This window comes from Protopterus annectens, chromosome 7.part0, assembly GCF_019279795.1.
Source record: "Protopterus annectens isolate FY-2018-M chromosome 7.part0, PAN1.0, whole genome shotgun sequence".
In the NCBI taxonomy this organism is placed as follows: domain Eukaryota; kingdom Metazoa; phylum Chordata; order Ceratodontiformes; family Protopteridae; genus Protopterus; species Protopterus annectens.
The window spans coordinates 1,685,476,978-1,685,494,856 of record NC_056739.1 but is presented as its reverse complement, the minus strand read 5'-3'; the positions used below and the strand labels follow the sequence as shown (position 1 = coordinate 1,685,494,856).

General features: G+C 36.0%; 1 protein-coding gene across 5 annotated transcripts in view; it reads left to right on the top strand.

Moving 5' to 3' along the window:
* LOC122807168 (sialidase-2-like) overlaps positions 1 to 17,879 on the top strand; it is a 307,506-nt gene that overhangs the window by 116,787 nt on the left and 172,840 nt on the right. The window contains exon 1 of one of the 5 annotated variants that reach the window (XM_044078198.1): positions 10,731 to 10,899. The exons of the other annotated variants lie outside the window; for them this stretch is intronic. Coding sequence (XP_043934133.1) covers positions 10,743 to 10,899 — 157 coding nt within the window. The 5' untranslated portion in view covers positions 10,731 to 10,742. Of the gene's footprint in view, positions 1 to 10,730; positions 10,900 to 17,879 lie in introns of those variants that run through there. 5 annotated transcript variants of the gene reach the window in all.

The window sequence follows — 17,879 nt, the reverse complement described above, 5'->3', positions numbered from 1 at the left end:
AAAAAAATCAAACATCAAAGGGCAAATATTTCCTGCTAAAATTAAAATTTTTCTTTCTGAGTGAGGCAAAATATTTAACTCCCCCAATGAAGCCCTAGACTTTGTACAAAAGAAGAATTTGTTAACTGGTTCAGAAGACATGGATAGGTCAGCACCAAATTTAAAAAGAAATGCAGCAAGGAATGGTTGGACTATTAAGGAAAACAAAACTTTTTAAAGAGAAGTAAAGGAAATTTAACTGATTTTTTTATTAAATGCAGTATTTTAAATGCTGTGTTCTTCATGTTTAAAGGGAGACATAAAATAAGGTAATTTAATTTCAGTTTTTTTCTTTGTTTTTTTCCCTTTCTTTTTGTTTTCTCTTTTTTTCCATTTCTTTATTTTTCTTTTACAATTATTAGTAGTATAGTTTATATATTAGTAATTCATAAGTATTGGTAGTAGAAACAAATATGATTTCATTTTAACCTGCCTTAAAGGGGGGAAAACGAAGCAAAAACAACATCTTTCTGGTTGCTAAATGTATATATTTGTGTGGGTGATAAGGTTGGATGGTGTATGCTGACTTTTGATGAGAAAATGAAATGTGTGGATGTGTGTGTTTTATACATCTTTGTAATGTCCTTTTTTATACTTTATATAACTGTACAAATGGTGACTAACAAGTGTGTCAAAGGTCATGGATGGATGCAAACACATTTGTAGAAAGAGAGCAACTGTCAAAATAGAACAACTGTCAAAATAGAATTAAATCTTCCATTTTAAAGTGCATTTAATATTAACACTTTCATTCAGACCAGGGTATGTTTCAGAATTAAGCAGTATTTGCCATTTAAGTTCTCTTAGTTCTAAATTAAATGCGCTTTAAAATGGAAGATTTAATTCTATTTTGACAGTTGTTCTATTTTGACAGTTGCTCTCTTTCTACAAAATGTGTTTGCATCCATCCATGACCTTTGACACACTTGTTAGTCACCATTTGTGCAGTTATATGAGTATTCATGTCTCCTACATGCATATTTAGTGCGCACACTGTACATTTGTTCAATGATTAGCTAACACAAGGGAGTGTTTATTTAATATTCATGCCCCTGTCATTCATATGTATGTTCATGGTTATTGTGTTTAGATGATTGGCACAGTTTAAATGTTGTCTGGTTGTACTATTGGTTACTGTACTAATAAGTTATAAATAGTTCATTGTTTTTTTGTTCACATGTGACTCTAGTTACATATAATATAAGTATTGCTGACTATAGATTATTCTGATGAAGCTCTTCCACCTGAATAAGAGTGAAAGCTTAATCATATATTCAGTGTCTGAGTTTTTATTTCCTTTCTACTAGCTCAGTATTAATTACTACGCCTAAAAGAAGTCTGAATTTATATATATATATATGTATGTAGGGTATAGAGCGGTAGATATATACAGATGTGCACTCATAACTCTCAAGTGTAGACTATATATAAATTTCATCGAACTCTAGTTGAATAATGATTATTGGATGGGAATAGGAGGAAATGATTATAATTTTATTTAGATTTAATTTATAGTTATTTTCACACCTGATCTTTATCTATATACTTTACTCATATGCATATTAGTATTACTAGTTAAGTCTGGAAATTACTAGATTAATATTAAATTGATATAGAAGTGAACTGATAATTTCATAATGTTTCATTATTGGTTTTATTCTTTATGGCAGTAGCAAATGGAGAATTTATGGGTGGTGAAATATGGATAGAGTATGGTTTGAATGAGAATCTCATCAAACCAGGAACATATTGTTCTTCCACGATTGAAAATGTAGATTGTTTATTCAGAAAGTTAATAGCTACATGTATAGTTCTGTCCATAACAAAATGTGTTAGAATCAGTCACAATCTGTTATATACAAAATCATATTATAGATGTTTCAAATTTGTTTATTAAGATACTGATGTAGAATTTTTATCATTAAATGTCAATGGCCTTAATAATATTATAAAAAAGAGCTAGTTTACCCAGATTTGTTAAAATGAATAGAGCACATCACATATAGTTTTTTTACAAGAGAAGCATTTGCTAAAAAAGATTTGGATAAAATGTTATTTAAAGATTATTCAGTCTTTGTAGACTCTTGTAGATCTCAAAGGAGAGGCACTCTTATATTGTGTAAAGTCTCACACTATGCCTAAACTCTAGAGACTTATTCTGACAAAAATGGTATGTTGAGTATGGTTATGTTGGAAAATAATAAAAAAATATATTATATATTAATAAATGTATATTGGATACCTGTAATTGGAACTACAATAGTTGAGAACTACTTAGATAATTTCACCCTATGTAAGATTATTTTATCTTGGCTGGAGATTTTTATTGTATATTATCAAGTAGAGAAACTTCTAAGAATGAAAAACCTAGGATAACCGCCTCATCAAAAAAACTGAACCATGTCATAAATGTAATGAATTTAAGAGATATATGACTTAAAATTGACAAATTCTGTTAGGTATACTGATTATTCATTCAGATTTGGAACCCAAACAAATATCAATAAGGTTTTTACTTCCAATAATATATATTCTAAGCTAGATGACGTTTTAATAACTTCTTGTCCATTATCTGATTATAATGGACTAACTTTCAGTGTTAATATAAAAAATAACTATCTGATTTTTTTTTTGGCTATATTATAAAGATTAAAGGATTTGGGGAATGGTTTTTAAGAGTTAAATTTGGTTTTGGAGTTCAATAATGGGGAAGATGTTCTTCATTCCACATTGCTGCAGTCCTAACTATTGGGTAGTCCGCTGTCCAGTCGGCCCGAATACCAAAGTATATGACGCGTCGGTCCGGGCGCATTAGACTGACGCCAGTACGTCAGGGTACTAATGCGCATGACCGACGCCATATCCTCAGTCTTTTTTGCCGCATGGTCCGATGCAGAAGCAGTTTTGCGAGTGCAGGTTGGCGTTCTGAAATTTTCTGAAGTCGGAGTTTCAGACCGAATCAAAGTTGGCTAAGTACCCCGTTGGGGAACATTTTGGTTTTTTCTTGCCTCAGTATTTAACCGGATGTCAGAAAAAGTGAATAACTGTATTTCTTGTGGGAAACAGATACCTCATAGGGATTACCATACCTTGTGTATACCTTGTTTAGGGCCTGAGCACGACGTTGTTGGATGCCGCTCTTGTGCTAGATTTAACAAACGCACTATTAAGAGACGGTTAGACTGTGCCAGGTTAGTGTTTGGGAAGCGTTGTAATTATAAAATGCCGTCGGATGCTCCGGCGCCGGATCCAAAAAGCGCAAGGACAAAACAGTGAAGCCTAGGGTTGATGAACCGGCAGTCCCAGACGTCGGTTCTTTAGAAGGCTCAGTGCCAGAGTATTCACAAAGGTTCTGGCTCCAGTGATAGCTTACTTCAGGCTAAAAGGAATTCAAATCTATCCTTACTTGGACGACTGCCTGATTCTGGCTCAAGAAAAGGAAGACCTTCTACAGCATCTGGAATATGTTATAGCAGTGCTAAGATGCCTAGGGTATTCTGTGAACGAAATAAAGTCCAGTCTAGTACCCTCTCAAGACATGTGCTTTCTGGGTGTGAGACTGAATACAGCAGCCCAGATGGCCTTTTTAACCCCGGACAAACAAAAGAGTCTATCACTTTACTTCCATCAACTATCTCATCAGTCCGTGCTGACTGCAAGGACAGTCCTTCAAGCATTAGGGTTCATGGCATCTTGTATTCTGGTGCTTCCCAATGCCAAACTGCATATGAGGAAGCTACAATGGTATCTCAAAATGTATGGACACAGCACTGCCAGGATTTGGACACTGTCATTCAAATAATACCTTGCCTTCAAAAAGAATTCTTGTGGTGGGCTCAGGAATGTCACCTAAACAAGGGACTCTCTGTGACCCGGCCAGAGGCGAGTCAGATTTTAACGACAGATGCCTCGGACATTGCTTGGGGAGCTCATCTAAATGGAAAGTGGATACAAGACAAGTGGCCTGCCAGACTACAGCATCTACATATCAACATGAAGGAGATGTTAGCAGTCCAGTTTGCATTAATGGCTTTCAAGGAGTTACTTCTTCCAGGGCAGGTGTTGATTCTAACAGACAACACAACTGTCATGTGGTACATCAACAAACAAGGGGAACACATTCTTATCCTCTATGCAGGCAAGCAATGATTTTATGGGAGACTGCGCTCAGCTTGCAACTAACTCTTCAGGCAAGGTTTCTGCCGGGAGCACAGAACTCCTTAGCAGATGTGTTAAGCAGACAAATCATGGATCCCCACGAGTGGAAACTGGATCTTCATGTATTTCAGAAATTGACAGTGTCATGGGGAACTCCAGACATAGATCTGTTCGCTTCTCCACTAAACCACCAGCTGCCAAAGTTTTGCACAAAGGGGTTTCATCACACAGCTTGGAAAGTGGATGCTCTGTCTTTCAGTTGGAAAAATCTTCATGTGTATGCCTTTCCACCTCTGCCTCTTCTTCCAAAGGTGCTTTTAAAGGTCAGACAAGACAAGCCAAGGATGATTTTAATAGCTCCAGATTGGCCTCGGCAACACTGGTACCCACTACTAAGGAGTCTGGTAAGGAAGCCTCCATGGCCTTTACCTTTGATTCCACATCTGTTATCTCAGAAGGACGGTCATCTGCTCAATGTCAAGCTTCACTCTCTTCATCTAACAGCCTGGCATATTCTGTGTTGAAACACAGCAGGTCTCAACTTCCTCAACAAGTTTTAAATGTGATTATGGAAGCTAGAAGACCTAGTACAAGGAAAGTGTATGCAGAAAAATGGAAGAGATTTTTGTTTTGGAGTACAGCAAAGAATTTGGAGATTTCTGAGCCTAATTTGAGTGTGGCTCTTCAATATCTTACTGAGTTATTGGACAAAGGTTTGTCCTTCTCTTCCATTAAGATTCATGCTGCAGCAATTTCAGCTCACTATGATTGTGACCCACCATTGTTTTCGCATCCTTTGTTCAAGCAGTTTCTTAGAGGGGCAAAGAATATAAGACCCCCACGTAGAGCTCCTATTCCTGCTTGGGATCTCAATTTTGTGTTGGAAAAACTTACTCTACAACCTTTTGAGCCTGCGGCTACTGCTGAATTGAAATACTTGTCATGGAAGACTGCTTTTCTGTTGGCTATTACTTCTGCAAGAAGGGTGTCTGAGTTGCAGGCCCTTATGGCAGTAGAGCCCTTTTGATTTTCCATAAGGATAGGGTATCATTACGTACTAATCCTTCCTTTATGCCTAAAGTGGTTTCTAGTGTGGCTTTAAACCAAACTATTCATTTGCCTACTTTTTATGCAGACCCCCAAAATAAAGGGGAAAAGATTTTGCACACTTTAGATGTACACAGGCAATTGCGTTATTATTTAAGCAGAACTAAGGATTTTAGGCAGTCTCAGCAGTTGTTTGTTTCTTTTGCTTTGAGTTCGCAGGGCAAGCCTGTGTCAAAACAAACTATTTCTAGGTGGATTGGGTTTTGCATTGCTTTTTGTTATTCCCATCATGACAAGGAGATTCCAGCTGGGATTAGGCCTCATTCCACTAGGGCTACTGCCACTTCAACAGCATTCCTAAGGGGGGTGGCAACTAAGGATATTTTGGAGGCAGCTACTTGGAGTTCAGTGCATACTTTCTCTAAGCATTATCACCTTCCTCTCTACTCTAAGTCTAGGGCTGGTTTTGCCACAGCTATTTTGCAAGGCATGTTGTCAGCTCCTGCTTCTTTATGATTTGCCAGCCTCCCTTACCTCTGCTTTGGGATTCTACCCAATAGTTAGGACTGCAGCAATGTGGAATGAAGAACATAGTACAGTTTTGTACCTACCATAAATGTAGATGTTCGAGGATCCACATTGCTGCAGTCCAATTTACCCTCCCTCCTTCCCCTCTGTGTTTAGGGGTGGTTGTGTAGGTGAGGTTATATGCTGATTATTTTGTATATATTGTACATATTTTTGGTGCAGGTATATTGGGCCTTGTCTTTTTAGGGTCTTCTGACATCTGGGGCAAGAAAAGACTGAGGATATGACGTCGGTCATGCGCATTAGTACCCTGACGTACTGACGTCAGTCTAATGCGCCCTGACCGACGTCAGCCATATACTTTGGTATTCGGGCCGACTGGACAGCGGACTACCCAATAGTTAGGACTGCAGCAATGTGGATCCTCGAACATCTACATTTATGGTAGGTACAAAACTGTACTTTTCAGATATTATGTTATGGGATTGATTAAAAGTATACCTTTATGGAAGTATTACGAGTTGGTATCTTTTAAAGAGAAAGAAGTTGGGTAGGAAATTGATTTACAAGCTAAAATTGATAGATTAAAACAATCTAAAACCTAATGATTACAAATTCTGAATTGGCAGCATTAAATCAGAAACATTTTGATAATAATAAAAGTCTTGATAAATTTGGAAAAAATTAAGTTACAATCATATTCAGTTAACCCTAAAAACTTACATAGATTGGCCATTAGATTTAAAAACTAAACAATATGAATCATATCAATGAATTTAATTATAAAGTAAGAAACATTCCTAAAAAAGTACCTGGTTTAAAGGACATACTTAAAATCTTCCGAAATCATTATAAATCAATTAATGATAAACTAATTTTGGAAAATGATAAATTACAGATAATTAAAAAAAATAACATCAAAATTAGATTAACAAAAGAGCAGTTATGATTTTAGATAAATCAATATCTTTTAAAAAGATTGAAAGAACAAATCAAAAACTTAAAAAAATAATAAAGCCCCAGGACTAGATGGTATAATTCCATAATTATATAAAATAATTCCAGATAATACTTTAAAGGTTTTATTAAAAGCATTCTGGGAGATAAAAAAATGAAATTAATCTACCTCCCTCATGGAAATTTTCTTTGATTTCACCTATTCTGAAACAAGGAAATGATTCTATATTATGCATTTCTTATTGTCCCATTTCTCTTTTAAATGTTGATTACAAAATGTCTATATCCATATTAGCTAAAAGACTAATATAATGCCAGATTTAATTGAAAATGATCAAACAGGATTTATACTAAATAGGAAAGTACAAGATAACATTATTAGACTACTAACTGATCGATATTGCAAATGAAAATAAAAGAACTTTCAATCATAAGCTTCGACATAGATAAAGCTTTTGAGTCTATGAGCTGGTCATACACAAAATACTTAAAGGATATAACTTATGTTTGGACATTATTGAGTTAATAATGAAGTTATATAATAATTCTTTTTCTTACAACAAAATTAGTGCCTGTTTATCTTCATTTAAAATATTAAAGAGAATGAAACACGGTTGCCCCTTATCACCCTTAGTATTTGCATTGTCAATTAAACCACTTGCTACTTTTATAGGAAATGACAAATATAAAAGGCTTTTTGTTAAATGATTCTTATTGTTCAAAAATCCAGTTATTTGCAGACAACATACTATTAGCAAGTGAGGACATAGAATCTTCATTTCAGTATATTATTGAATCAGTTAAACTCTTTGAAAGGGTCTCTGGCATATGATTTAATCAAGAAAAAAATGGAAACATTATTAATAAATAAAAAATACTTCCTTAAAAGATTATAATAAGTTTAGATGGGAAAGCATTATTATAAAACCTACATGGAAGGATACTGTAATTCAAATTATTTAGCTTTAATAAATACTATAGCAAAATTAATTGATGTTGGAATAAAATGTTCTTTACTATGGACAGTAGGCTTTTATTGATAAAAACGATTATTTTACCAAAAGTGTTATACTATATACAATCATTGATCTTGGTTCCACCCACAAACATTCTTTATACAGTTAAATTCAGTTTTAGTTAAGTTCCTTTGGTATCCTCAAAAACCTAGGATAGATTTTGATTGGCATGTAAGAAGCTGGGATGATAATGGATTTCCTAATATTGAATTGTATGTAAAAATCAACTATTATTAATATAGTAAGTCACTGGCTAAATGTCTGTTCTACTTCAAATTGGAAAAGCATACATGAAATAAGTATAATATCAAATAGTATTTATGATACAGATATACGTTCTTCTTTGTGCATGAATAAAATATATTGGATTCTAAGAGATCTTTGAATATCGGAAAATTTCCTTCTTTTACTCCTGGTATTAATCATATTTTTACTATGTTTAGGAAAGTAATGATAATAATTATTTGGTTAAACAGTTATTATTCCTGATGTTTCATATAGCTTATAAGGCGGATTGTTTAGAATCTTTTAATTTGAGTAAAATGATAAACCTTAAAAAAAAGTAATTTAATATTATGGCCCCAATTTTAGATGGTAATAAAATACATATGGCCAATTATCTTTTAGCCAGATATAATGTGAATAAAGATAGCTGGTTAACTTATACAAGTTTAAGAGAATTTATTAATAATAAAATAAAAATGGTGCAAAGTATAAATACAAATTCCTTGCCAAAGATTGTAGATTTTTTCTGCATCAGCGCTATTGAGACATAAAACAAGGCTTGTATGTGAATAATATATACAATTTTAAGGGCTGATTTCTTATCTTTTGATTCGTCCTTTTAGGGCTATTCCACGGAAGTTAATAATTAAATATTTTCAACAGATAATAAAAAAAATATATATTTGAAATCTGATAACACCACCTCTTCATCTTATTGGAAATTTTTTACATGGAAGTATTTGCATAGAAGTTTTTTAACATCTCACAAAATGGCGTTGATATATAAAAAAGAGGAAGTAAAATGTTGGAGTTGTGGTATGACCCTAGATGCCAGTTCGATGTACATGATTATTTAATGTAGAGTGGTATTGCAGTTTTGGAAAGATTTCAGAAATGTTCATTTTGTCAAAGCTTTGTGGACTGATAATTGCAATATTGCTGATTCTTTAATCTTATTCTGTGTTCCGATTCCAGATTTCATTCCAAAAAGGCAAGTGCCTGTCCTTTAGTCAATTCTGGCCATTGCTAGAAAAGTGAATACAATGAATTGGAAGTGAAAGCACATTTTCATTTAGTGATTTTATATGTTTAGCTAAAAATTTGTCTAATAAAGAATTACAAATTATTTATAATAGAACATCAAATATAAGACACAAACATATAATCTGGCAGAAGCTACAAGACTTGTTAGAAAAATATTAATGGTTTTATATAATTCATACACTTTGTTATGGATGACTGTATATAGTTTTATCCTTGTTTTTTGTTGTGATTTGTTCATTTGTATTTCAACTCTTTTGGTTGTTAAATCAAATAAGTTTTTTTAAACGATTGATATCAGAGCATAGGCAAAGAGAAAGAAATGGGGGGACCTTAATGAAATACCAGCACTTGTAGAGTTTTTAGTAGAATCTAGAACAGAAGCTGCTGTTAAAAAAGGAATAACTAGTATAGCATATAAAATATTGCATGATAACTATAAGAGCCAATCAAAGGAGGTTAGAAAGGATTCGGAAGAGAGATTGGATAAGCAATTCACAAAGAAACAATGGAGGAATATGTTTGTTTCCCAAATGTGCAACAAAATCCAAAAGATTTAGGATCTTTGCTTAGAAATGTTTACATAGATACTTTTATACCCCAAGTAAACTGCAGAGAAATTTTCCTCAGGTAGACAGCAAATGTTGGAAGTGTGATCAGGAAGAAAAAAATAATTGGGAAATTATTTCCTGGGAGTGTAGTGAGTTGGCAGATTTTAAAGATTCCCTGCAGACACCTCTATCAGATATACTGGGTGAGCAAATTGGTGGAATTAGGGAAATTATTTTTTGTGCTATTGTACAGAATCGGAATTGCTTAGACATAGTAAGGCCTTACTGAGTCTAATTATGGTGGCTGCTAAAAAAGCAATTACTAGTAAGTGGAAATCCGTGTCTAAACCATCTATACCAGAAGTAGTGAATATAGTAACAGAGGTAAAACAACTGGAATTGGAAGAATTAGAAAAGGGTAGGAGCAAATTGCACTGGAAAAAAATGGGAATTGTGGGAACAATACACAGGGGAGGACTGAGGCTTAAAAGGAGGTAGGATTTGAATGAGCTATGTAATTTTGACTAACCATGATTGGTAGATTATAAGTGACGTGTAATGTTTGCAACTGAAATTATATCAATATGGTTTGTGATGCAAAATGCTAGCAATTAAGATTGTCAATATGTTTTTTCATTTATATAAAGTGTGATTGCCTATATGATAAGTAATTTAATATAGATGTTTCTTGTTTAAAAAAAAAAAGACTATGCGTGTTATTTTTGAGGTGGCATGTTTCTCTGAGATACTTGGTGCAATTGATTGTACCCAGATAGCAATTAGGGCCCCATCTGGTCCACGGGGGGGGGGGGGGCAGCAGTACTGCAATTGAAAGGGCTACCATTCCATCAAGAGGCAGGTAGTGTGTGATGCATAGGAGTGCATCAACAACATCTCTGCCCAGCATCCTGGCAGTGCATGAGTCTCATATCTGGCATACTAGCTCAATCTACCGCCTCTTCTTGTACAATGGGGTGCCCAGTGTATATCTTGCTGGTAAGTGGAAAAATATTTTTTCTTCTTTATATTGTATTATGTAGTTGTTTATGGTCAAATGTATTGCTAAATGCTAAGTCACTTTTCTTTTGTACCCCCACCTTTTTGTCTCTCATTCTCTGTTTCTTTCTCTCTTTTTTTTTGTTTTTGAAGTAATGTTGGATATTCACTGGAGCCATGGCTCATGACACCATTGAGAAATCCAAGTGGAGCTACAGAAGAGACTTATAAGATGTCTTTGTCCCAGACCTGCATTGTCATTGCGAGGGTCTTCGACCTTCTGAAGAGACATTTCAGATGCCTGGATGAGTCTGGAGATGTCCTTCCGTATGACCCAGCTAGTAAGGTTCATGGTCTGCTGCCACTGTTTATCTGTCATTCTCGCTCATCTTAAAATAATTTAGTTTTTTTAAAACAACTACTCATATTATTGTTATGTCTGTTTGTTCATTGATGTAAGGCATCATATATAAATCAGTATTTTAACTGTTTTACACAATAAATTCTGCAGAAGTGGTGCGCCTAAGTATGCATGTATTGAATGTCCTCAAGTGGTATAATTAGTAGAAATTATTTCAGTATTTCATACATTAAATTTGAATGAAAAATATATCATCTTTCTATGTTATGCGATTTAGCTTTATTTTATCCTACTGCTGCTAAGCATTTAGTTAACTCCAATCATACTTTTTCTGATAAGGATAGTAAGATGATTGATAAATGTGGGGAAAAGTGTATGCTTCTGCAACTTTGATTTTCAGAATTTTGAATTGTCAGGCTTGTATGTTAGTTTGTTCTGACTAATTGCAAAAGTATAAGGAACATTTTGTTTGCAGTTTCTTCTTGTAAGGAAAAATCTGCTTCATATAATTTAGTATTTTTTTTTCAATTGTACAAATCACTACTCATTGTTTGCAATATGTGTAACTCAGTTGATACTTTCTCTATGGTTTGGCCACTGGTATTGTTTTGAGGAGGTTTGCCTGACTGCATTCTCAGAACCTTTCAGATGGTGTTAAAATGAGATTTTAAATTCTTCTTTGGAATGTGATGAAAGGGGTAAGTCGATTCAGGGAAGATTTTCAGCCCTTCTTTTCCAAATTTTCAAAGGGATTCTCTAACTGCTCTTCCAGTTTTGGCAAAAAAGCAAAATAAAGAGTCTCAACAAAATGCAGTTAAAGGGAAAGAGGGTTCCAAAAAGAATTCTGGAACCTCCCCAAATCGAGGATAGTCCAACAAGGCAAATGGCTGCCTAAGGGACCTGTTCCCCACCCATCCCCTACCCTGGCAGACCCATTTCCATTCTGGAAAGTGTGAATCTCCAATTTTCTCTTTGGTAACAAGTAGTTTCAGACAAATGGGGTCTGAAGATCATTCATCAAGGTTACAGATGGCAGTGGGAGGAAATCCCTCCTTGCTAGAGGACTGTTTTATTTGTTTATTTAATTTATTTTTTGCCTCATTCACTAGACCAGACTCTTATTTCCATCTGTTATTCATCACATGCTGTCACAGGGAGTGATAGAACCAGTTCCTCTTTCCCATGTGGAGAAGTCCCCCCCCCCAGGATGTTTTTAGTGCCAAAAAAAGTGCTTGGAGACCAGTTCTGGATCTTTCCTAAACCTGTTTGTGATAGTACCCAAATTCAAAAGGGTTTATATCAGAATGTCGAACTGTGAGAAGTCCCAACACCACAACATCGAACTGAATACTCCGAAACGTAATTAGTCCGAACACTCAAAACTTTGAAGATCGGAACTCCGAATGGTTATGGTTGGCACTTCTGTACATATGCATGAAGTCTCCACTGTGGTGCGATCTTGGAGTTGGTATATTTAAATAGGGGGGTGTGGGAGGTACAGCCCCCCACATTAGTAATTGAGTAAAAGTGTGTGTTGTTGTTTGATAGTACGGGTGTAAAGCTGGCTGACCGTTGCTTTTCGCAGTTTTGAGTATTCGGACTAATTACGTTTCAGAGTTGTCAGTTCAATGTTGTGGTGTTCGGACTTATCACAGTTCGATTATATGATATAGACCCATTCAAAATTATGTCACTTCAGAATGTGTTACCTCTTTTTCTTCATTCAGGTTTCCTGGTAGTCCTAGATTTAAAATATGCTTATCAGATCCCTAATCATCCACACTTCAGGCATTTCTTAAGATTTTATGTGTCTGGATCTGATTATCAGTTCTCTGCCTTACTCTTTGCACTATCCACTGCATCAAGCAAGTTCACAAAGCGTCTGTCTCAAGTTGTAATTTATTGCAGGCTACAGGGTATCCAAATTTTCCATATTTAGATGACTTGCTTATCTGTACAAAGTCTTTCACAATGTCAGGAATATTTCTCTCTTGGTTGAGAAATCTCTTACACAAGCTGGAATTCCAAGAGAAGTTTCAACAGTCTTTTTTGACTCCATCACACAGAATATGTTCCTGGGATGTCAGCTAGACATCTCGGTTAAAACTAACTTTTTTCTACAAGAAAAAACTTCTTTATTTAGATCTATTTCTATGGTTTTCCACTTAAACTTCAGTCACTGTGAGGGAATACCTCACGATTTTGAGTCTCATGGCATCTGTGATTCTCATGATACTGATGGCAGGACTTCACATGTATCACTAAAGACAGACACAAGCACATAAATATGAAAGAGATGCTTGCCCTGATCAAGGCACTCAACTCTCTGAGTCATCTTTGATCCCCATGACCTCTGCAAGTTGTTACAGACAATACCACAGTCATGCGGTACATCAACAAGCAAAGGGGAACCAGGTCGTACACCCCCCCCTTTGCAGGCTAGCTATGTTAACTTGGGATATATCTTCACAGCACACCCTCACTCTACAGGTATCCTACATTCTGTCAGAGCAAAATGATGTGGCAGATCCACTGAGCAGGACAAGGGCAGACCCTTACAAATGATAAATAGATTGGTGGTCTTACCAGACTGGATCCATCTGTGAGGAGTTCCTCAGGTAGACTTAATTGCCTTCTTACAGAGTAATCAGCTGACAAGATTCTGATCCAAGACTCCATGAAAAAAGTCCTGGAAGACAGATGCCTTTTCTTTTCCTTGGACAGGAATGTTCCTGTAAGCTTTTCCATCCTTTCTACTGATATCCAGGGTACTTCTGAAGATTCAGAAGGAATACTGCAAGGTCATTGTGGTGACTTCCCATTGGCCCAGGCAGCAGTGGCTGTCCCTTCTTTTGAAAGTGGCCAGGGACAATTACCGTAAGCTTCCTCATAGACTGGATCTAATCAGGCAAGAACAGGGATGTTTGATACACCCTGGCCCCAATCAACTTCAGTTAACTACCTGGATGTTAGGGTCTTATTTTCCTATAGGCACCTGCTTACTGAGGATGTGCAGCACGTACTAATGGAGGCAAGAAGGCCTGCTATTAAAAAATTATATATTAGTAAAGGTTTTCTAGTTGGCACCAACACATTACCAGTACCCATTCAGGGCTAGTTGTTCTCTGATTTTACAATATTTGTATGAGTTACTGTCCTGTGGCCTTTCTTACTCCTCTGTCAAGGTTCATTTATCAGCCATTTCAGTGTGTTTGCACATGAATCCTCCTCTTTCAATGCACTTTCATGTCAGAATGTTTTTCAAAGGGATTTTGCATAAAAGGCCTCCGAGAAAACAGGTGGCTCCTCTGTGGAATCTTAAGTTTGTGTTAGAAAAGCTAACACGTTTTCCGTTTGAACCAGCTAACCTGGATGACTTGAGGTTCATAACATGGAAAACAGTTTTACTGATTGCATTGACCTCTGCAAGAGTGGTATCTGAGTTGCAAGCTTTTATGTTGGGAAAACGGTATCTCATTTTCTACAGAGATAGTGTTTCTGTGAGAACTAATCCTTTTATGCCTAAAGTGGTGTCAGAGTTTACTTAGCTCAAACTATTCATCTCCCCATTTCATTCCCGAGTCTACAAATTAGGGAGAAAGGATACTGCATTCCTTGCATATCCACAGACAGCTCAGGGGCTATCATGACAGAACTAAATCTTTCAGATCTTTGCATCAGTTATTTATTTCTTGTGAAGATAAGAAGAAGGGACAATCTGTGTCAAAACAGTTATACACACCGCAACAAAACTATTCCAGGCAGGGTCAAGGCCCACTGTACTCGGACCTTGGCTTCATCTATCACTTTTTGGAAAGATTTGGAGTCTAAAAGTATTATAGAAGGTGCAACTTGGTCCTCGGTACATGCTCTTACAAAGCAGTATGAGCTTGAGTCTTTCTCTCAGACTTTGCTAGGACCATTTTGCAGGGACTTTAGGACCCTTCCATCTCCTGTATGTAGTAGGCTAGGATAATCTATACATAAAGCTAAGGCTGCTGCAACACTGACTAATATAATGAACATAGTTTAGTTGTGTAAGTAAACTTGTCATAGTAGTAGATGTTCTAATGATCACTGCTGCAGTAGCTGCTCCCTCCCTTCACCCCCCTTGTGTTTTTGGTGTGTTTATGTCAAGGTGTGGACATTTATTTTTGTTATTCTAGCATTGCACTTTCAGGGTTCATCCTCCCTGTTTCTGTTGGCATGAGAGCTCTGAAGGGCTTGTCACCCAAACCTGTCTTTTTAGTCATCTCAGCTCAAGTTGGCTGACGGTTTGGGCATGCAGAAGGTGCCCTGAAACTTTGGAAGCTGTACAGCTGTTATATTCTATGTATGATATAACCCATATAGCTAAGACTACTGCAGCAATGATTATTGGAACATCTACTGTTATGGTAAATTTAGTTACACAGCTATACTTTTTTTGCCCAGAAAACAACTGTCCCAACTTCAAAAAACTCTGGCTCTCCCAACTCATGTAGACTGACTGCTGATTGGCTAAGCTTGTGAAGGGAAATCAGCAGTGAGAATGACATTTTCTTCAGTACTTTCTTGCCTTCTTGAGAAGAAGTATGTCTTGGACTTCTATGGCCCAGCAATCCACCTAGAGCATTGTTTCTGGCAGTTAAGCTCCCCTGCTAGGGAATTCCTTCACTCAGAAATAAACCGCTATTTTTCTTAAGACAACAATCCTGTTTTATTTATTTATTTATTTTTTTGGGCAAAAAAAACAAAAAAAACAAAACAAAACAAAAAAACTGATTTCTTAAAGGGGAAGTATTGCTTTTTCACAATGTTTGAAGTTTCCTGTCAGGGACTGCAGATTTAGACTTAGAAGTGTTTATGTTAGTATCTGGGACTAATTTTGTGGAAAAAATATGTGCAGATTGTGTAAACTTTGAATTTTTGTGGGACAGAAAAGTTTAGGGAGGAACAGGTGGGAAATTGTCTTGTCAGTTTTATGCTTACTATATGAGAACTTACCTGACATTTATTTTCTGCAAGTGTTTACCGTTCAAGCATTTGCAGTGATAGGGAAACTGCTTTCTTCTGTTTTTTTTTTTTTATAGCTTAAGGGACTGCTAGAAAGTGGTGTGAATGTACATGTGGTACTTGTGAATACTCCTGGACAACTTGCCTTTTGACCACATCAGTCCATCAATGTTTACTGCTTTTAGTGCTTCTTCCCCAGTTACAGTATGGATTCTTACTTGGGGCCCATCTGTCTTTTCTCATGTAGTACCCAGAGGGACAAAATCACTTATCAAGGAGTCCTTGCCATTGTTGTGAACTCCGTCTCTGCCTCAGCCAATAGTGGGTGAACCTTCAGTGGCTAAACTTTTTTCCTCAGACCACTTAGTTTCCTGGCTGGCTTCTTCTGTTGTAGTCCTTTTGACCAGCATGAACCTGGGAGTCAGCCATGTCCTTTTTGGCCTGTTCCATTGTCTGATACAGGCATGGGAGCTTTATCTTCTCTGGATTTGGGAGAAATTCCAGGAAATTCTTCTCAGGGTAAGCAGGGCAAGAGACTTTTAGACATGGCAGGTTTCTCTCCTTCATGCTGGCCATCTTCTGCTGGAACTCCTATTAAGAAAAACAAAAAGTTAGATACTGTTTTTTTCTGATGACATTATTACTAATAAAAAGAAAAAAAAAAGATGCGTTACTTACTTTTTGACAGGCCTTAAAGGTAGCAAATCCTGGCATACTTAAGCCTTTTTAGGTTGATATTCTCAACTGAATTATTCCTGAAGAAACCGGGTCTGATGATTTTGATTTTGATTGAGATTAGATTCCCAAGCCCAACTGTTTGATTGTAAGGAAAACTTTAATTCTTATCCTCCTGTGGAGAAATTTTCATATAATTAGATCATTGCCAGGATGAACGAGGTATTTTTATGGGAACAAATAAATGTTTCCCCTGAACTGATGAAGTGTTATATGTTACAGATGAATATACCTCATTCTGCTCCCATGCATCCTATATTGCCAGCCCTGGAAGATGTTGACTACAGTCACTGAAAGAGCAGATATGATGTATAAAGTTCCTTGGACTAATACATTTTTTTCACTCACCTTAGATCAGACCGTGCTGCCATTTCCACTTTGTCTTATACTGGCAATAGAGTGGTGCTCAATCTCAACCTTTCTCCTGATGATAAGGCGGGTAAAATGTTAGACCGTATAGGTAAGAGAATGTTTTGTTCTTCCACTATAGCCTTCAGAATCCCAAAATTACCAGGAATACATGTGGAAAGTTATACTATGTCATATGGGCAGTCTGAGGGAATTAGCTTCCACTTTTCTACAGAATAAAGCTCTTTCCTGATCCAGACTGTTTCTACCCTTTCTTGGGTATCTAAATATAGTTTGAAAAGTAAGTTTGATTATGCAGATACTGTCTAAAGCCACTGCTACTGCTACAGTGTTGAGAAGGTTTGCTTGGGTACATAACCTAAAGTTTCCCAATGAGATAAAGGCTGAATCTTGGATTCAGTTTTAGATAAGGAGGTATTGTTTGGCTCTTCTGTTATCCAGGTTCTCAAACAATATGATGAAAGAGGGAAATTAGTTCATAGGAGTTTCAAAGATATTTCGTGTACACCAGTACACATCTTATAGGCCTCCCTCTTACACTAATAAAAAGTAAAGTAAACAAAACCAGTCCTCTTCTGGCAAACAGAGTGCAAAAAAAAAAAAAAAAAAAAAAAAAAAAAAAGATGGCCAGAGGGTAGCAACAATAACAAAGGGTCCTTTTCAGAAAAGGGGACAGAGCAAATATATATATATATATATATATATATATATATATATATATATATATATATATATAGATAAAAAAAAAAAAATATATATATATATATAAAGAATCGCTTTTGGTGAAAATAACAAGTTCTACTAAATCCAGATAATTTGCTCTTCTCTCCTCATACCTCAATCCATTTTGCTTCCTAAGCA